At 40.5% G+C, this 16,241-nt stretch overlaps 1 protein-coding gene across 1 annotated transcript in view; it reads right to left on the bottom strand.

Moving 5' to 3' along the window:
* The window catches only part of LOC141014340 (adhesion G-protein coupled receptor G6-like), a 49,769-nt gene that overhangs the window by 21,172 nt on the left and 12,356 nt on the right, over positions 1-16,241 (bottom strand). Inside the window, exons 12-21 of the mRNA XM_073488079.1 lie at positions 3,197-3,315; positions 2,971-3,107; positions 2,719-2,875; positions 2,442-2,597; positions 2,012-2,134; positions 1,698-1,743; positions 1,503-1,606; positions 800-924; positions 448-716; positions 247-346 (exon numbers count right to left, since the gene is read on the bottom strand). Of these exons, the coding sequence (XP_073344180.1) occupies positions 247-346; positions 448-716; positions 800-924; positions 1,503-1,606; positions 1,698-1,743; positions 2,012-2,134; positions 2,442-2,597; positions 2,719-2,875; positions 2,971-3,107; positions 3,197-3,315 (1,336 nt within the window). The remainder of the gene's footprint in view (positions 1-246; positions 347-447; positions 717-799; positions 925-1,502; positions 1,607-1,697; positions 1,744-2,011; positions 2,135-2,441; positions 2,598-2,718; positions 2,876-2,970; positions 3,108-3,196; positions 3,316-16,241) is intronic.

The following is a 16,241-nucleotide window of genomic DNA, read 5'->3' as shown; positions in this document are numbered from 1 at the left end:
CTGATTTTGTTTGGATGTTTGGGCACCATAGATGAAGCACAGTACCGCCCTCCAGTGGACAAATGGGTTAATTTCAGGAATAATAAGGGGAAAAAAGTTCTGAAGCATTCTTAAGTTTTTCTGTTTTTACAAAATTATATATTTTTTACTTAAGATTTGCATTTATTTCTAAGATATCTGACCCCTGTCAAACCAGGCCTGTGACAGATCCATATATAATCACATTATTAATCTTTGTTCACTTACAAGTCATCTGTAGTGCCGTCTGTGTATCTCCCATATGTGACCAGACCGTAGTTGTCTTTGTCCACTGATATTACAACGATCACCACAAGAAGAGGAATGCCTGCGAAGACCAGCGTGTTATTCAGCAGAACCATCTCAATATATCCAACAAAAATCTTTTTTTTTTTAAAAATTAAGAAGGAAGAGTTCAGTGTTACTCACCCCAGCCCACCAGTGAGAACTTCAGCATGTATCTGCTGAGGTAAGGTGTGAATACTTGGACCACGCTCAGGTACATGTGCAGGGCCTCAAGCCCGGCCCAGGTGAACGACGTCAACAGGAAGTAGTGCAGGAAGAAGGCGGTGCTGATGCACAGCCCGACGGCCGGGTAGAGCGCCAGCCAGCCGTCCAACAGGAAGACCAGGTTCATGAGGAGGAGGGACATGCAGAGCTGGACCAGGATCTTGGCAGGAATATCCCTCAGCAGTTTCCTGCAAAGAAAGAGATTGTTAGGATGTGATAAAATGTAATAAAGCTTAGATTTAAGTAGTCTGGGGTTTGTAGAGATTCTTACTCAAAACAGAGATACGTCAGTAAGGTGACAGAGAGGAAGATAGCAGAGATGCCACAGCCGATGTAGGTGATGAAAGTAAGGATTTGGGCTTGCTGACGGTCTATTAGTCCCTCTCTGGACAAATCCTGCATTGAGGACACAAAAATACACATGTGAACACACATTGTACAACAGTAGAGTGCTGTGAGCTTTATCAATCCTCAGTTTAACCATATAGGAAGACATAATTACTGCTGCTGCTACTAAGCTCAGTAGCCAGGATAAAGTGTTAGAACCACAGTTCAGGACTGTGTTTCAACATTTGTAAGGTCTAGTGGCAATCTCACAGCACTATGAATTACAATTATATAACTACAATGACTTGAAAGCTTTATGTCTATGCTAACGCTATTATAGTAACTCACTTAAGTCATTACAGAGAAAGGGTGCACTTTGAAATGACATAAGAGTAAAATGTTACCCAAACAAAGACAGATCATGTTATTTATCTGCATTAGCTTTGCGCTCGGTGCTTCATTTAATCCAATGAGTCACTTTATTCAAATTGAAGCTTTTTTTTCTAGACTGATGACATTTGTTGCAGCCCTAGTTGCCGCTTTAACCTGTAATTTTAGTTGTTCATTTAATTCCCTATGTACATTTGTTTTAAAGGAATTTATTGGTACTATTATTGCCACACATACAATGAAACATGCACACAAACCAGCAGTATTGCAAAGGCCGTGAGATGGTTGCAGCTGCACGTCGTGTCTTCCTGTGTGGCGTTGACGACAAAGCAGCCGGTTGTGCTCCAGCCTCCTCGACCGCCTGAACAAGAGAAACAAACAGGGATATAAACACCTGTGGCAGTTGTAGCAGTTGGCTCTTAACCAACTCGATTTGGCGAGCATGAACTCACCATTCAGAGCAAAGTCCCAGAATGCACAGGAGGCCGAGACGTTCACCTGAGAACAAAGAAGTATTTTTAAACCATTTATTTGAGTTTATTTGTAGGTGATATACAAGTTAACTTTTATTTTGAAATGTTGACTGGAAAAATGCAGATTTTCAGAATGCGTTATTGCTTTATGGTCTTATTATGGATGGCTACTGATAACATACAGCTACCTCCCATTTTTTGTCCTAGCATCAAATTGTTGGCAAATCCTTGCAGCATTTAATCATTTTGTGTTCATGAAAGAAATTAAGATTTATATCCGAGTGCACACTCACAGTTATGGGGTTGATGTTTCGAATGGTAAACTGAATGTTTTCAGCCAAGTTGCTTATTGACAGATTGGCTACACTGGAGCCCAGAACTGGACTGACAATGGTCTGGTTATCCAATGATGAATCCTGCAAAAAAACAAAGCAGATTGATGAAATCAGTTTGAAGGGAGATGAAATCGAGCTTGCATTTCATTTCATCGCAGTAACTGCACTGATGTAAATACAATTTTAGTATCTAATCCTTTGTTAAATCATGCCACAACTGTTTTCTTTTTCCATAAAGCCACAGCTGGTTTAAAATTAAAAACAAAAGAAGTTTAAAATGCTGCTTGGAAGATCATTAAATGAACACCAATAAATACATCAACATTCTGTGAAACAAATCTTAAAGGGATGACGGATGACAAATCCAGATGTGATGATGAGAAAGTACCTGGAAAAGGGCAGAAGTGGTGTAGAAGGTGAACTGGACTCTGCTGGCCTGCTGCTGCTGCTCAGGACTGAGTCCGGAGGTGAGGGAGGAGGGCAAGAATACAGAGCCCAGAGCAGACCCTGACCGCTTGGACCGGGATGTGCTGAGGGCACGGAGCTGGGCACAGAAAAAGTTAAGAAATGGTCAATTGCATTTTTTGAAGAACCTCTTTTCTTTTCCCCATATCAAAACAAATCTGACAGTATGGGTGGTTTTTGTACGAGGCCTATGTCCCTACCTGAACATTATCTGTGTTGAAAATGTCGACAGATGTTGTCGGAAAGTTGGTCCCATCAACTGTCGTCACTGCCAGAACCAGCGAATTAGAGGACGCAATTGCACTGTCACCAATGACAACCAGTTTAAGACCTACGTCATCTACCAACCGAATCAGCCTGTCAGCAGGAAAGAAGACAAAACACTTTAGATACATCAAATGTATGTGGATATACGTATGTGTCTATGTAGGTGGGTGTTGTTTGAGTTGTACCTGTTGGCAGATTCAGAGAGTGCCACTGAGTCGCCCCCCATCAGGTTGCTGATTACACTGATGGCTTTTTGTCCCACTGCCTGAGAGACAGTTGGGCCGTCCAGAAGCTTCTCTAACTGCTGCGTCAACTGTGCCACCTGCAACATCCATCAAATTTTCCAACAATAAGTGACAAGTCCAATAACACAGTGGCTCACACAAAGTATTTACAGATCAGTAGCTTCACCTGAGAGGAGTTAAACTGAGAAGTATCCTGTGTTTGGCTCAGCAGCTCGTTTGCTTGTTCCTCCTGTTCCTCTTGGCTTTGGGTCGTCTCTGCGGTGGTTGTGAGGGTAGTTTCAGTACCTTGGTAGGAAGTATAATAAGTTGTCAAGACGCGTGAATCAATTCTTGATGTATGGTCGTCATTATATAGATAAAATCAATCAATATAGCAAAGGATAAAGTCTACTAGTCAAGTCTTTATCAAAAAGTTCGACCTCCTGTTGGAGCTTCTACACAGAAAACCATTACATCCATGTGGATTAAGGAACTATACTATTAATACTATAATAATATAATATCTATTTTCATTTGATTCAATTTGATCCACCATACTGAAAGCTTTAACCAAACTGTAAATGTTGAATTCTTAACTATTCGTACCAGGTTCTGCTGTGGTTGAACTGGTAAGGGTGTTGGCTTGGAGAGCTGTTGTAGAAGAAAGCGTGGAGACCTCTGCAGTGGTGGTGTTAATCTGAGCCAAAAGTTGACCAGTTGTGGTTGTGTCAGAAGTTGTAGTTGTATGTTCAACAGAAGTGTTAGCTGCTGTAGTTGTTGAATTGACTCCTGGTCCTTTGGTTGTCGAGCTCATGTTGAAGCTGGTTCCTGTGGTTTGATTGTGATTAACAGTGGGAGTGGTGCCAGTTGCAACTATGGTGGAGATGGTGCCATTTTGGTTGGTTGCCGTGCCAGTGGGTTTAGTGGTGTTGTTGACAACTTGTCTAGCAGTGGTAGATATTGTTGTGCTCTGTTCTGTTTCCCTGCTGGGTGAAGTGGTTACGTTGCCTGTGGTTGTTCTGTTCTGAGATACAGTTGTACTGGTTATATTCTCCACTGTTGTGAAATTTTTGGAGATTGTAGTTAAATTGTTCACCATGGTAAAGTTAGGAGAAGGTGTAAACGTGCTCATTGTTGCATTAGTTTCTGTAGTTGTGCTGTTGTTGTCCACTGTAGTAACATTGTGCTCTGTTGTGAAATTGTTGGTTGTTGCTGTGACATTGGTAAGTGTAAACATGCTCATTGTTGCGTTAGTTTCTCTAGTTGTACTGTTGTTGTCCACCGTAGTTACATTGTGCTCTGTTGTGAAATTGTTAGTTGTTGCTGTGACATTGGTAGAAGGTGTAAACATGCTCATTGTTGCGTTAGTTTCTCTAGTTGTACTGTTGTTGTCCACTGTAGTTACATTGTGCTCTGTTGTGAAATTGTTAGTTGTTGCTGTGACATTGGAAGGTGTAAACGTGCTCATTGTTGCGTTAGTTTCTCTAGTTGTACTGTTGTTGTCCACTGTAGTTACATTGTGCTCTGTTGTGAAATTGTGAGTTGTTGCTGTGACATTGGAAGGTGTAAACGTGCTCATTGTTGCGTTAGTTTCTCTAGTTGTATTGTTGTTGTCCACCGTAGTTACATTGTGCTCTGTTGTGAAATTGTTAGTTGTTGCTGTGACATTGGTAGAAGGTGTAAACGTGCTCATTGTTGCGTTAGTTTCTGTAGTTGTACTGTTGTTGTCCACTGTAGTTACATTGTGCTCTCTTGTGAAATTGTGAGTTGTTGCTGTGACATTGGTAGAAGGTGTAAACGTGCTCATTGTTGCGTTAGTTTCTCTAGTTGTACTGTTGTTGTCCACCGTAGTTACATTGTGCTCTGTTGTGAAATTGTGAGTTGTTGCTGTGACATTGGAAGGTGTAAACGTGCTCATTGTTGCGTTAGTTTCTCTAGTTGTACTGTTGTTGTCCACCGTAGTTACATTGTGCTCTGTTGTGAAATTGTGAGTTGTTGCTGTGACATTGGTAGGTGTAAATGTGCTCATTGTTGCGTTAGTTTCTGTTGTCGTGCTGTTGTTGTCCACCGTAGTTACATTGTGCTCTCTTGTGAAATTGTGAGTTGTTGCTGTGACATTGGTAGGTGTAAATGTGCTCATTGTTGCGTTACTTTCTCTAGTTGTACTGTTGTTGTCCACCGTAGTTACATTGTGCTCTGTTGTGAAATTGTGAGTTGTTGCTGTGACATTGGTAGAAGGTGTAAACGTGCTCATTGTTGCGTTACTTTCTCTAGTTGTACTGTTGTTGTCCACCGTAGTTACATTGTGCTCTGTTGTGAAATTGTGAGTTGTTGCTGTGACATTGGAAGGTGTAAACGTGCTCATTGTTGCGTTAGTTTCTGCAGTTGTACTGTTGTTGTCCACCATAGTTACATTGTGCTCTGTTGTGAAATTGTGAGTTGTTGCTGTGACATTGGTAGAAGGTGTAAACGTGCTCATTGTTGCGTTAGTTTCTGTAGTTGTACTGTTGTTGTCCACTGTAGTTACATTGTGCTCTGTTGTGAAATTGTGAGTTGTTGTTGTGACATTGGTAGAGGGTGTAAATGTGCTCAATGTTGCGTTAGTTTCTGCAGTTGTACTGTTGTTGTCCACTGTAGTTACATTGTGCTCTGATGTGAAATTATTGGTTGTTGCTGTGACATTGGTAGAAGGTGTAAATGTGGTCATAGTTGCATTAGTTGTTGTCATTGTACCATTGTGGAGGTCGCTGCTGTTGTTCGCCGTTGTTACATTGTACTCTGTTGTGAAATTGTGAGTTGTTGCTGTGACATTGGTAGAAGGTGTAAATGTGCTCATTGTTGCGTTAGTGTCTGTAGTTGTACTGTTGTTGTCCACTGTAGTTACATTGTGCTCTGTTGTGAAATTGTGAGCTGTTGCTGTGACATTGGTAGAAGGTGTAAATGTGCTCAATGTTGCGTTAGTTTCTGTAGTTGTGCTGTTGTTGTCCACTGTAGTTACATTGTGCTCTGTTGTGAAATTGTGAGCTGTTGTTGTGACATTGGTAGGTGTAAACGTGCTCATTGTTGCGTTAGTTTCTGTAGTTGTGCTGTTGCTGTCCCCCGTAGTTACATTTTGCTCTTTTGTGAAATTGTTAGTTGTTGCTGTGACATTGGTGGAAGGTGTAAATGTGCTCAATGTTGCGTTAGTTTCTGTAGTTGTGCTGTTGTTGTCCACTGTAGTTACATTGTGCTCTGTTGTGAAATTGTTGGTTGCTGCTGTAACATTGATAGGTGTAAACGTGCTCATTGTTGCGTTAGTTTCTCTAGTTGTACTGTTGCTGTCCCCCGTAGTTACATTTTGCTCTTTTGTGAAATTGTTAGTTGTTGCTGTGACATTGGTAGAAGGTGTAAACGTGTTCATTGTTGCATTAGTTTCTGTTGTCGTGCTGTTGTTGTCCACCGTAGTTACATTGTGCTCTCTTGTGAAATTGTGAGTTGTTGCTGTGACATTGGGAAAAGGTGTAAACGTGCTCATTGTTGCGTTAGTTTCTGTAGTTGTACTGTTGTTGTCCACTGTAGTTACATTGTGCTCTGTTATGAAATTGTGAGTTGTTGCTGTGACATTGGTAGAAGATGTAAATGTCCTCATTGTTGCATTAGTTGTTGTCATTGTACCATTGTGGAGGTCGCTGCTGTTGTTCGCCGTTGTTACATTGTACTCTGTTGTGTTATTGTTGGCAGCTGTAGTTACATTGTGCACCACAGTGCCATTGCGAGAAGGTGTAAATGTACTTATGGTTGCATTTATCGTCATAGCGGTACCATTGTTTAGGTCCCTGTTGTCAACGGCACTTTCGTTGTACACTGTTGTGTAATTGTGAGATACTGTAGTTACATTGTTCGCCATTGTGTGATTGGGAGAAGGTGTAAATGTGCTCACTGTTGCGTTAGTTTCTGTTGTTGTGCTGTTGTTGTCCACTGTAGTTACATTGTACACTGTTGTGAAATTGTTGGTTGTTGCTGTGACATTGGTAGAAGGTGTAAATGTGCTCATTGTTGCATTAGTTTCTGTAGTTGTACTGTTGTTGTCCACTGTAGTTACATTGTACACTGTTGTTAAATTGTTGGTTGTTGCTGTGACATTGGTAGGTGTAAATGTGCTCATTGTTGCATTAGTTTCTGTTGTTGTGCTGTTGTTGTCCACTGTAATTACATTATACACTGTTGTGAAATTGTTGGTTGTTGCTGTGACATTGGTAGAAGGTGTAAACATGCTCATTGTTGCATTAGTTTCTGTAGCTGTACTGTTGTTGTCCACTGTAGTTACATTGTGCTCTGTTGTGAAATTGTGAGTTGTTGATGTGACATTGGTAGAAGGTGTAAACGTGCTCATTGTTGCGTTAGTTTCTGTTGTTGTGCTGTTGTTGTTTGTCGTAGTTACATTGTGCTCTCTTGTGAAATTGTTAGTTGTTGCTGTGACATTGGTAGAAGGGGTAAACGTGCTCATTGTTGCATTAGTTTCTGTAGTTGTACTGTTGTTGTCCACCGTAGTTACATTGTTCTCTGTTGTGAAATTGTGAGTTGTTGCTGTGACATTGGTGGAAGGTGTAAACGTGCTCATTGTTGCATTAGTTTCTGTAGCTGTACTGTTGTTGTCCACTGTAGTTACATTGTGCTCTGTTGTGAAATTGTGAGTTGTTGCTGTGACATTGGTAGAAGATGTAAATGTCCTCATTGTTGCATTAGTTGTTGTCATTGTACCATTGTGGAGGTCGCTGCTGTTGTTCGCCGTTGTTACATTGTACTCTGTTGTGTTATTGTTGGCAGCTGTAGTTACATTGTGCACCACAGTGCCATTGCGAGAAGGTGTAAATGTACTTATGGTTGCATTTATTGTCATAGCAGTACCATTGTTTAGGTCCCTGTTGTCAACGGCACTTTTGTTGTACACGGTTGTGTAATTGTGAGATACTGTAGTTACATTGTTCGCCATTGTGTGATTGGGAGAAGGTGTAAATGTGCTCACTGTTGCGTTAGTTTCTGTTGTTGTACTGTTGTTGTCCACTGTAGTTACATTGTACACTGTTGTGAAATTGTTGGTTGTTGCTGTGACATTGGTAGAAGGTGTAAATGTGCTCATTGTTGCATTAGTTTCTGTTGTTGTGCTGTTGTTGTCCACTGTAGTTACATTGTACACTGTTGTGAAATTTTTGGTTGTTGCTGTGACATTGGTAGAAGGTGTAAACATGCTCATTGTTGCATTAGTTTCTGTAGCTGTACTGTTGTTGTCCACTGTAGTTACATTGTGCTCTGTTGTGAAATTGTAAGTTGTTGATGTGACATTGGTAGAAGGTGTAAATGTGCTCATTGTTGCATTAGTTTCTGTTGTTGTGCTGTTGTTGTCCGTCGTAGTTACATTGTGCTCTGTTGTGAAATTGTTGGTTGTTGCTGTGACATTGGTAGAAGGTGTAAACGTGCTCATTGTTGCGTTAGTTTCTGTAGTTGTACTGTTGTTGTCCACCGTAGTTACATTGTTCTCTGTTGTGAAATTGTTGGTTGTTGCTGTGACATTGGTAGAAGGTGTAAACATGCTCATTGTTGCATTAGTTTCTGTAGCTGTACTGTTGTTGTCCACTGTAGTTACATTGTGCTCTGTTGTGAAATTGTGAGTTGTTGCTGTGACATTGGTAGAAGATGTAAATGTACTCATTGTTGCATTAGTTGTTGTCATTGTACCATTGTGGAGGTTGCTGATGTTGTTCGCTGTTGTTACATTGTGCTCTGTTGTGTTATTGTTGGCAGCTGTAGTTACATTGTGCACTACAGTGCCATTGCGAGAAGGTGTAAATGTACTTATGGTTGCATTTATCGTTGTAGTGGTACCATTGCTTAGGTCTCTGTTGTCAACTGCACTTTCTTTGTACACTGTTGTGTAATTGTGAGATACTGTAGTTACATTGTTCGCCATTGTGTGATTGGGAAAAGGTGTAAATGTGCTCATTGTTGCATTACTTATTGTATTTGTGCTATTGTGTAGGTTCCTGTTATCATCCGCTGTAGTAGTATTGGACACTGTTGTATCATTTGGAGATGGTGGAAACGTGCTAATTGTTGTGTTACTTGTTGTAACTGTACCATTGTGTAGGTTCCTGTCATTGTCTGCTGTAGTTACATTGGATGCTGTTGTATCATTTGGAGAATGTGTAAATGTACTGGCTGTAGTAACATTGGACCGTGTTGTATCATTTGGAGAGGGTGGAAATGTGCTTATTGTTGTGTTATTTGTCGTAATTGTACCATTGTGTAGGTTCCTGTCTTTGTCCGCTGTAGTTACATTGGACGCTGTTGTATCATTTGGAGAATGTGTAAATGCACTGGCTATAGTAACATTGGACACTGTTGTATCATTTGGAGAGGGTGGAAAAGCACTGGCTGTAGTAACATTGGACACTGTTGTATCATTTAGAGAAGGTGGAAAAGTGCTCATTGTTGTGTTCCTTGTTGTAATTGTACCGTTGTGTAGGTTCCTGTCATTGTCTGTGGTATTAACATTGGACACTGTTGTATCATTTGGAGAAGGTGGAAACATGCTCATTGTTGTGTTCCTTGTTGTAATTGTACCATTGTGTAGGTTCCTGTTGTTGTCCACTGTAGCTACATTGGACACTGTTGTATCATTTGGAGAGGGTGTAATTGCACTGGCTGTAGTAACATTGGACACTGTTGTATCATTTAGTGAAGGTGGAAATGTGCTCATTGTTGTGTTCCTTGTTGTAATTGTACTGTTGTGTAGGTTCCTGTCATCGTCTGCTGTATTAACATTGGACACTATTGTATCATTTGGAGAAGGTGGAAACGTGCTCATTGTTGTGTTCCTTGTTGTAATTGTACCATTGTGTAGGTTCCTGTCGTTGTCCACTGTAGTTACATTGGACACTGTTGTATCATTTGGAGAGGGTGTAAATGCACTGGCTGTAGTAACATTGGACACTGTTGTGTCATTTAGAGAAGGTGGAAACGTGGTAATTGTTGTGTTACTTGTTGTAATTGTACCATTGTGTAGGTTCCCGTTATTGTCTGCTGTAGTAACATTGGACACTGTTGTATCATTTGGAGAAGGTGGAAACGTGCTCATTGTTGTGTTCCTTGTTGTAATTGTACCATTGTGTAGGTTCCTGTCGTTGTCCACTGTAGTTACATTGGACACTGTGGTATCATTTGAAGAGGGTGTAATTGCACTGGCTGTAGTAACATTGGGCACTGTTGTGTCATTTAGAGAAGGTGGAAACGTGGTAATTGTTGTGTTACTTGTTGTAATTGTACCGTTGTGTAGGTTCCTGTCATTGTCTGCTGTATTAACATTGGACACTGTTGTATCATTTAGAGAAGGTGGAAACGTGCTAATTGTTGTGTTGCTTGTTGTAATTGTACCGTTGTGTAGGTTCCTGTCATTGTCCGCTGTATTAACACTGGACACTGTTGTGTCATTTAGAGAAGGTGGAAACGTGCTAATTGTTGTGTTACTTGTTATTGTACCATTGTGTAGGTTCCTGTTGTTGTCCACTGTAGTTACATTGGACATTGTTGTATCGTTTTGAGAAGATGTAAATGTATCTGCTGTGGTTACAGTGGACACTGTTGTATCATTTGGAGAGGGTGTAAATGTATCTGCAGTAGTTACATTGGACACTGTTCTATCATTTGGAGAAGGTGTAAATGTGTTGGCTGTAGTAACATTGGATACTGTTGTACCATTTAGTGAAGGTGGAAACGTGCTCATTGTTGTGTTCCTTGTTGTAATTGTACCGTTGTGTAGGTTCCTGTCGTCATCCACTGTAGTTACATCGGACACTGTTGTATCATTTGGAGAGGGTGTAATCGCACTGGCTGTAGTAACATTGGGCACTGTTGTATAATTTAGAGAAGGAGGAAACGTGGTAATTGTTGTGTTACTTGTTGTAATTGTACCATTGTGTAGGTTCCTGTTATTGTCTGCTGTATTAACGTTGGACACTGTTGTATCATTTAGAGATGGTGGAAACGTGCTAATTGTTGTGTTACTTGTTGTAATTGTACCGTTGTGTCGGTTCCTGTCGTTGTCCGCTGTAGTTATATTGGACACTGTTGTATCATTTGGAGAGGGTGTAAATGTATCTGCAGTAGTTACATTGGACACTGTTGTATCATCTGGAGAAGGTGTAAATGTCTTGGCTGTAGTAAGATTGGATACTGTTGTGCCATTTAGTGACGGTGGAAACATGCTAATCGTTGTGTTACTTGTTGTTATTGTACCGTTGTGTAGGTTCCTGTTGTTGTCCACTGTAGTAACATTGGACACTGTTGTATCACTTGGAGAGGGTGTAAATGCACTGGCTGTAGTAACATTGGACACTGTTGTATCATTTAGAGAAGGTGGAAACGTACTAATTGTTGTGTTACTTGTTGTAATTGTACCATTGTGTAGGTTCCTGTCATTGTCCGCTGTATTAACATTGGACACTGTTGTATCATTTAGAGAAGGTGGAAACGTGCTAATTGTTGTGTTACTTGTTGTAATTGTACCGTTGTGTCGGTTCCTGTCGTTGTCCACTGTAGTTACATTGGACACTGTTGTATCATTTGGAGTGGGTGTAAATGTATCTGCAGTAGTTACATTGGACACTGTTGTATCATTTGGATAAGGTGTAAATGTGTTGGCTGTAGTAAGATTGGATACTGTTGTACCATTTAGAGAAGGTGGAAAAGTGCTAATTGTTGTGTTATTTGTTGTTATTGTACCGTTGTGTAGGTTCCTGTTGTTGTCCACTGTAGTAACATTGGACACTGTTGTATCATTTGAAGAGGGTGTAAATGCACTGGCTGTAGTAACATTGGACACTGTTGTATCATTTGGAGAAGGTGAAAACGTACTAATTGTTGTGTTACTTGTTGTAATTGTACCATTGTGTAGGTTCCTGTCGTTGTCCGCTGTAGTTACATTGGACACTGTTGTATCATTTGGAGAGGATGTAAATGTATCTGCAGTAGTTACATCGGACACTGTTGTATCATTTGGAGAGGGTGTAAATGCACTGGCTGTAGTAACATTGGACACTGTTGTATCATTTGGAGAGGGTGTAAATGCACTGGCTGTAGTAACATTGGACACTGTTGTATCATTTAGAGAAGGTGGAAATGTGCTAATTGTTGTGTTACTTGTTGCAATTGTACCGTTGTGTAGATTCCTTTCATTTTCCACTGTATTAACATTGGACACTGTTGTATCATTTAGAGAAGGTGGAAACGTGCTAATTGTTGTGTTATTTGTTGTAATTGTACCGTTGTGTAGGTTCCTGTCGTCCGCTGTAGTTACATTGGACACTGTTGTATCATTTGGAGAGGGTGTAAATGTATCTGCAGTAGTTACATTGGACACTGTTGTATCATTTAGAGAAGGTGGAAACGTGCTAATTGTTGTGTTATTTGTTGTAATTGTACCGTTGTGTAGGTTCCTGTCGTCCGCTGTAGTTACATTGGACACTGTTGTATCATTTGGAGAGGGTGTAAATGTATCTGCAGTAGTTACATTGGACACTGTTGTATCATTTGGAGAGGGTGTAAATGCACTGGCAGTAGTTACATTGGACGCTGTTGTATCATTTAGAGAAGGTGGAAACGTACTAATTGTTGTGTTACTTGTTGTAATTGTACCATTGTGTAGGTTCCTGTCATTGTCCGCTGTATTAACATTGGACACTGTTGTATCATTTAGAGAAGGTGGAAACGTGCTAATTGTTGTGTTACTTGTTGTAATTGTACCGTTGTGTCGGTTCCTGTCGTTGTCCACTGTAGTTACATTGGACACTGTTGTATCATTTGGAGTGGGTGTAAATGTATCTGCAGTAGTTACATTGGACACTGTTGTATCATTTGGATAAGGTGTAAATGTGTTGGCTGTAGTAAGATTGGATACTGTTGTACCATTTAGAGAAGGTGGAAAAGTGCTAATTGTTGTGTTATTTGTTGTTATTGTACCGTTGTGTAGGTTCCTGTTGTTGTCCACTGTAGTAACATTGGACACTGTTGTATCATTTGAAGAGGGTGTAAATGCACTGGCTGTAGTAACATTGGACACTGTTGTATCATTTGGAGAAGGTGAAAACGTACTAATTGTTGTGTTACTTGTTGTAATTGTACCATTGTGTAGGTTCCTGTCGTTGTCCGCTGTAGTTACATTGGACACTGTTGTATCATTTGGAGAGGATGTAAATGTATCTGCAGTAGTTACATCGGACACTGTTGTATCATTTGGAGAGGGTGTGAATGCACTGGCTGTAGTAACATTGGACACTGTTGTATCATTTGGAGAGGGTGTAAATGCACTGGCTGTAGTAACATTGGACACTGTTGTATCATTTAGAGAAGGTGGAAATGTGCTAATTGTTGTGTTACTTGTTGCAATTGTACCGTTGTGTAGATTCCTTTCATTTTCCGCTGTATTAACATTGGACACTGTTGTATCATTTAGAGAAGGTGGAAACGTGCTAATTGTTGTGTTATTTGTTGTAATTGTACCGTTGTGTAGGTTCCTGTCGTCCGCTGTAGTTACATTGGACACTGTTGTATCATTTGGAGAGGGTGTAAATGTATCTGCAGTAGTTACATTGGACACTGTTGTATCATTTAGAGAAGGTGGAAACGTGGTAATTGTTGTGTTACTTGTTGTAATTGTACCGTTGTGTAGGTTCCTGTCGTCCGCTGTAGTTACATTGGACACTGTTGTATCATTTGGAGAATGTGTAAATGTATCTGCAGTAGTTACATTGGACACTGTTGTATCATTTGGAGAGGGTGTAAATGTATCTGCAGTAGTTACATTGGACGCTGTTGTATCATTTAGAGAAGGTGGAAACGTGGTAATTGTTGTGTTACTTGTTGTAATTGTACCGTTGTGTAGGTTCCCGTCGTTGTCCGCTGTAGTTACATTGGACACTGTTGTATCATTTGGAGAGGGTGGAAATGTGGTAATTGTTGTGTTACTTGTTGTTATTGTACCGTTGTGTAGGTTCCTGTCGTTGTCCGCTGTAGTTACATTGGACACTGTTGTATCATTTGGAGAGGGTGTAATCGCACTGGCTGTAGTAACATTGGACACTGTTGTGTCATTTAGAGAAGGTGGAAACGTGCTAATTGTTGTGTTACTTGTTGAAATTGTACCATTGTGTAGGTTCCTGACGTTGTCTGCTGTAGTTACATTGGACACTGTTGTATCATTTGGAGAGGGTGTAAATGTATCTTCAGTAGTTACATTGGACACTGTTGTATCATTTGGAGAGGGTGTAAATGTATCTGCAGTAGTTACATTGGACACTGTTGTATCATTTGGAGAAGGTGGAAACGTGGTAATTGTTGTGTTACTTGTTGTAATTGTACCGTTGTGTAGGTTCCTGTCGTTGTCCGCTGTAGTCACATTGGACACTGTTGTATCATTTAGAGAAGGTGGAAACGTGGTAATTGTTGTGTTAGTTGTTGTAATTGTACCGTTGTGTAAGTTCCTGTCGTTGTCCGCTGTAGTTACATTGGACACTGTTGTATCATTTGGAGAGGGTGTAAATGTATCTGCAGTAGTTTCATTGGACACTGTTGTATTATTTGGAGAGGGTGTAAATGTATCTGCAGTAGTTACATTGGACACTGTTGTATCATTTGAAGAAGGTGTAAATGTGTTGGCTGTAGTAAGACTGGACACGGTTGTACCATTTAGAGAAGGTGGAAACGTGGTAATTGTTGTGTCACTTGTTGTTATTGTACCATTGTGTAGGTTCCTGTTGTTGTCCACTGTAGTTACATTGGACATTGTTGTATCATTTTGAGAAGATGTAAATGTATCTGCTGTGGTTACAGTGGACACTGTTGTATCATTTGGAGAGGGTGTAAATGTGCTACCTGTCACATTACTTGTACCATTGTGTAGGTTCCTGTCGTTGTTTGCTGTAGTTACATTGTAAACTGTTGTGGGATTGGGAGACAGTGTGGTTGTGTTAAGCACTGAATCAACAAGAGCAGTTGTAGTGATTTGTTGTGTTGAGTTGAGAGAGGATAATGGCGTGGAATCTGTTGTGTTTTGGTGTGCCGTGGTCGTGTTTTGCAGTTGTGTATTTTCGGTGGGTGTCAACAACGTTGTGCTTTTAGTTAAAGCTGTGTTCTGTGCTGTTGTGCTGTCAGAGAGAGTCACAGTGGTGTTTTGTGGGCTGGTTTGGAGGACAGTTTGTGCTGCTGAGGAGTGTGTACTGTTCATTGTTGTGAGTGGAGTAGTCCTGTTTGGCTGAGCTGTTCCTTGCGATACATTTCTCTGTTGAACTGCTGCAGTAGTTTCAGCTGTTTGTTCAGAAGTGTTGGTCACAGATGGTGGTGAAGCTTCAGGAGTTGTAGTCACGCTGCTGTTGGTCAGAATGGAAGGCTGCATTGTGCTTTGCTCTGTTGTGGAAGGGCAGCTTCCAGTCAGAAGTACAGCGAGGGTCTCGTTTGCATCACTGAAAAAGGACACAGAAAAATATTGTTCATCTATGAACATATTTCCTAAAGTTTCGAATGATTCTTTGTAAGTTTTTGTTTTTTTCTTTGTCTCCTTCATGGTAAGTTAACAAATTCTTTAAGTAATATACATTACAATGATAACCTACTGGATTACTTGTATTTTAAAGATGCTCAATTAACAAAAAAGCTATTTTTTTCTTTCTATAGGATACAAGTCAGTAAACAATAAACCATGCAGTCAGTCAATGTGTCCTTGGTCAGTGTGGATCTAGAGTTCAGATGGATCTTTAATTCTGCACTGCACTGCAATGACTGTCTCAAAGAAAACCCCATTTAAGATATGCTGTATACCGCATACTAACAGCTATTTTGTTTTGCAATTTACATTTACCTTGAGCCAGACTCATCTATAAATGTAGTGTACTATGTGAGTTCCTGAATTTCCTAGAACTTTGCCTATAAACTTCACCAGACATGCTTGATTTCACCTGTGCCCTTTTTCCTCTAAAGGAAATGCAAATTGTTCTCTAACAAACAGAAAGAGGCTTCAGCATATTTTCTAAACTCAGCTTTGCATAAACAACATACCATTTGAGCAGGGTTGGGTTAGATTGGCACACGTCGGAGGTCAGCAGGTCACTGGCAACCCAGGTCAGGTTGGACCTCAACATGGTTCGGACAGGCAAGCCAGGAGGACCACAAACCACTTTGGAAGAAGAGCACCGTCAATAATACAT

This window comes from Pagrus major, chromosome 19 (genome assembly GCF_040436345.1).
Source record: "Pagrus major chromosome 19, Pma_NU_1.0".
Lineage (NCBI taxonomy): Eukaryota > Metazoa > Chordata > Actinopteri > Spariformes > Sparidae > Pagrus > Pagrus major.
Note: the sequence above shows the minus strand (reverse complement) of the source record. Positions and strands in the feature narration are given on the sequence as shown.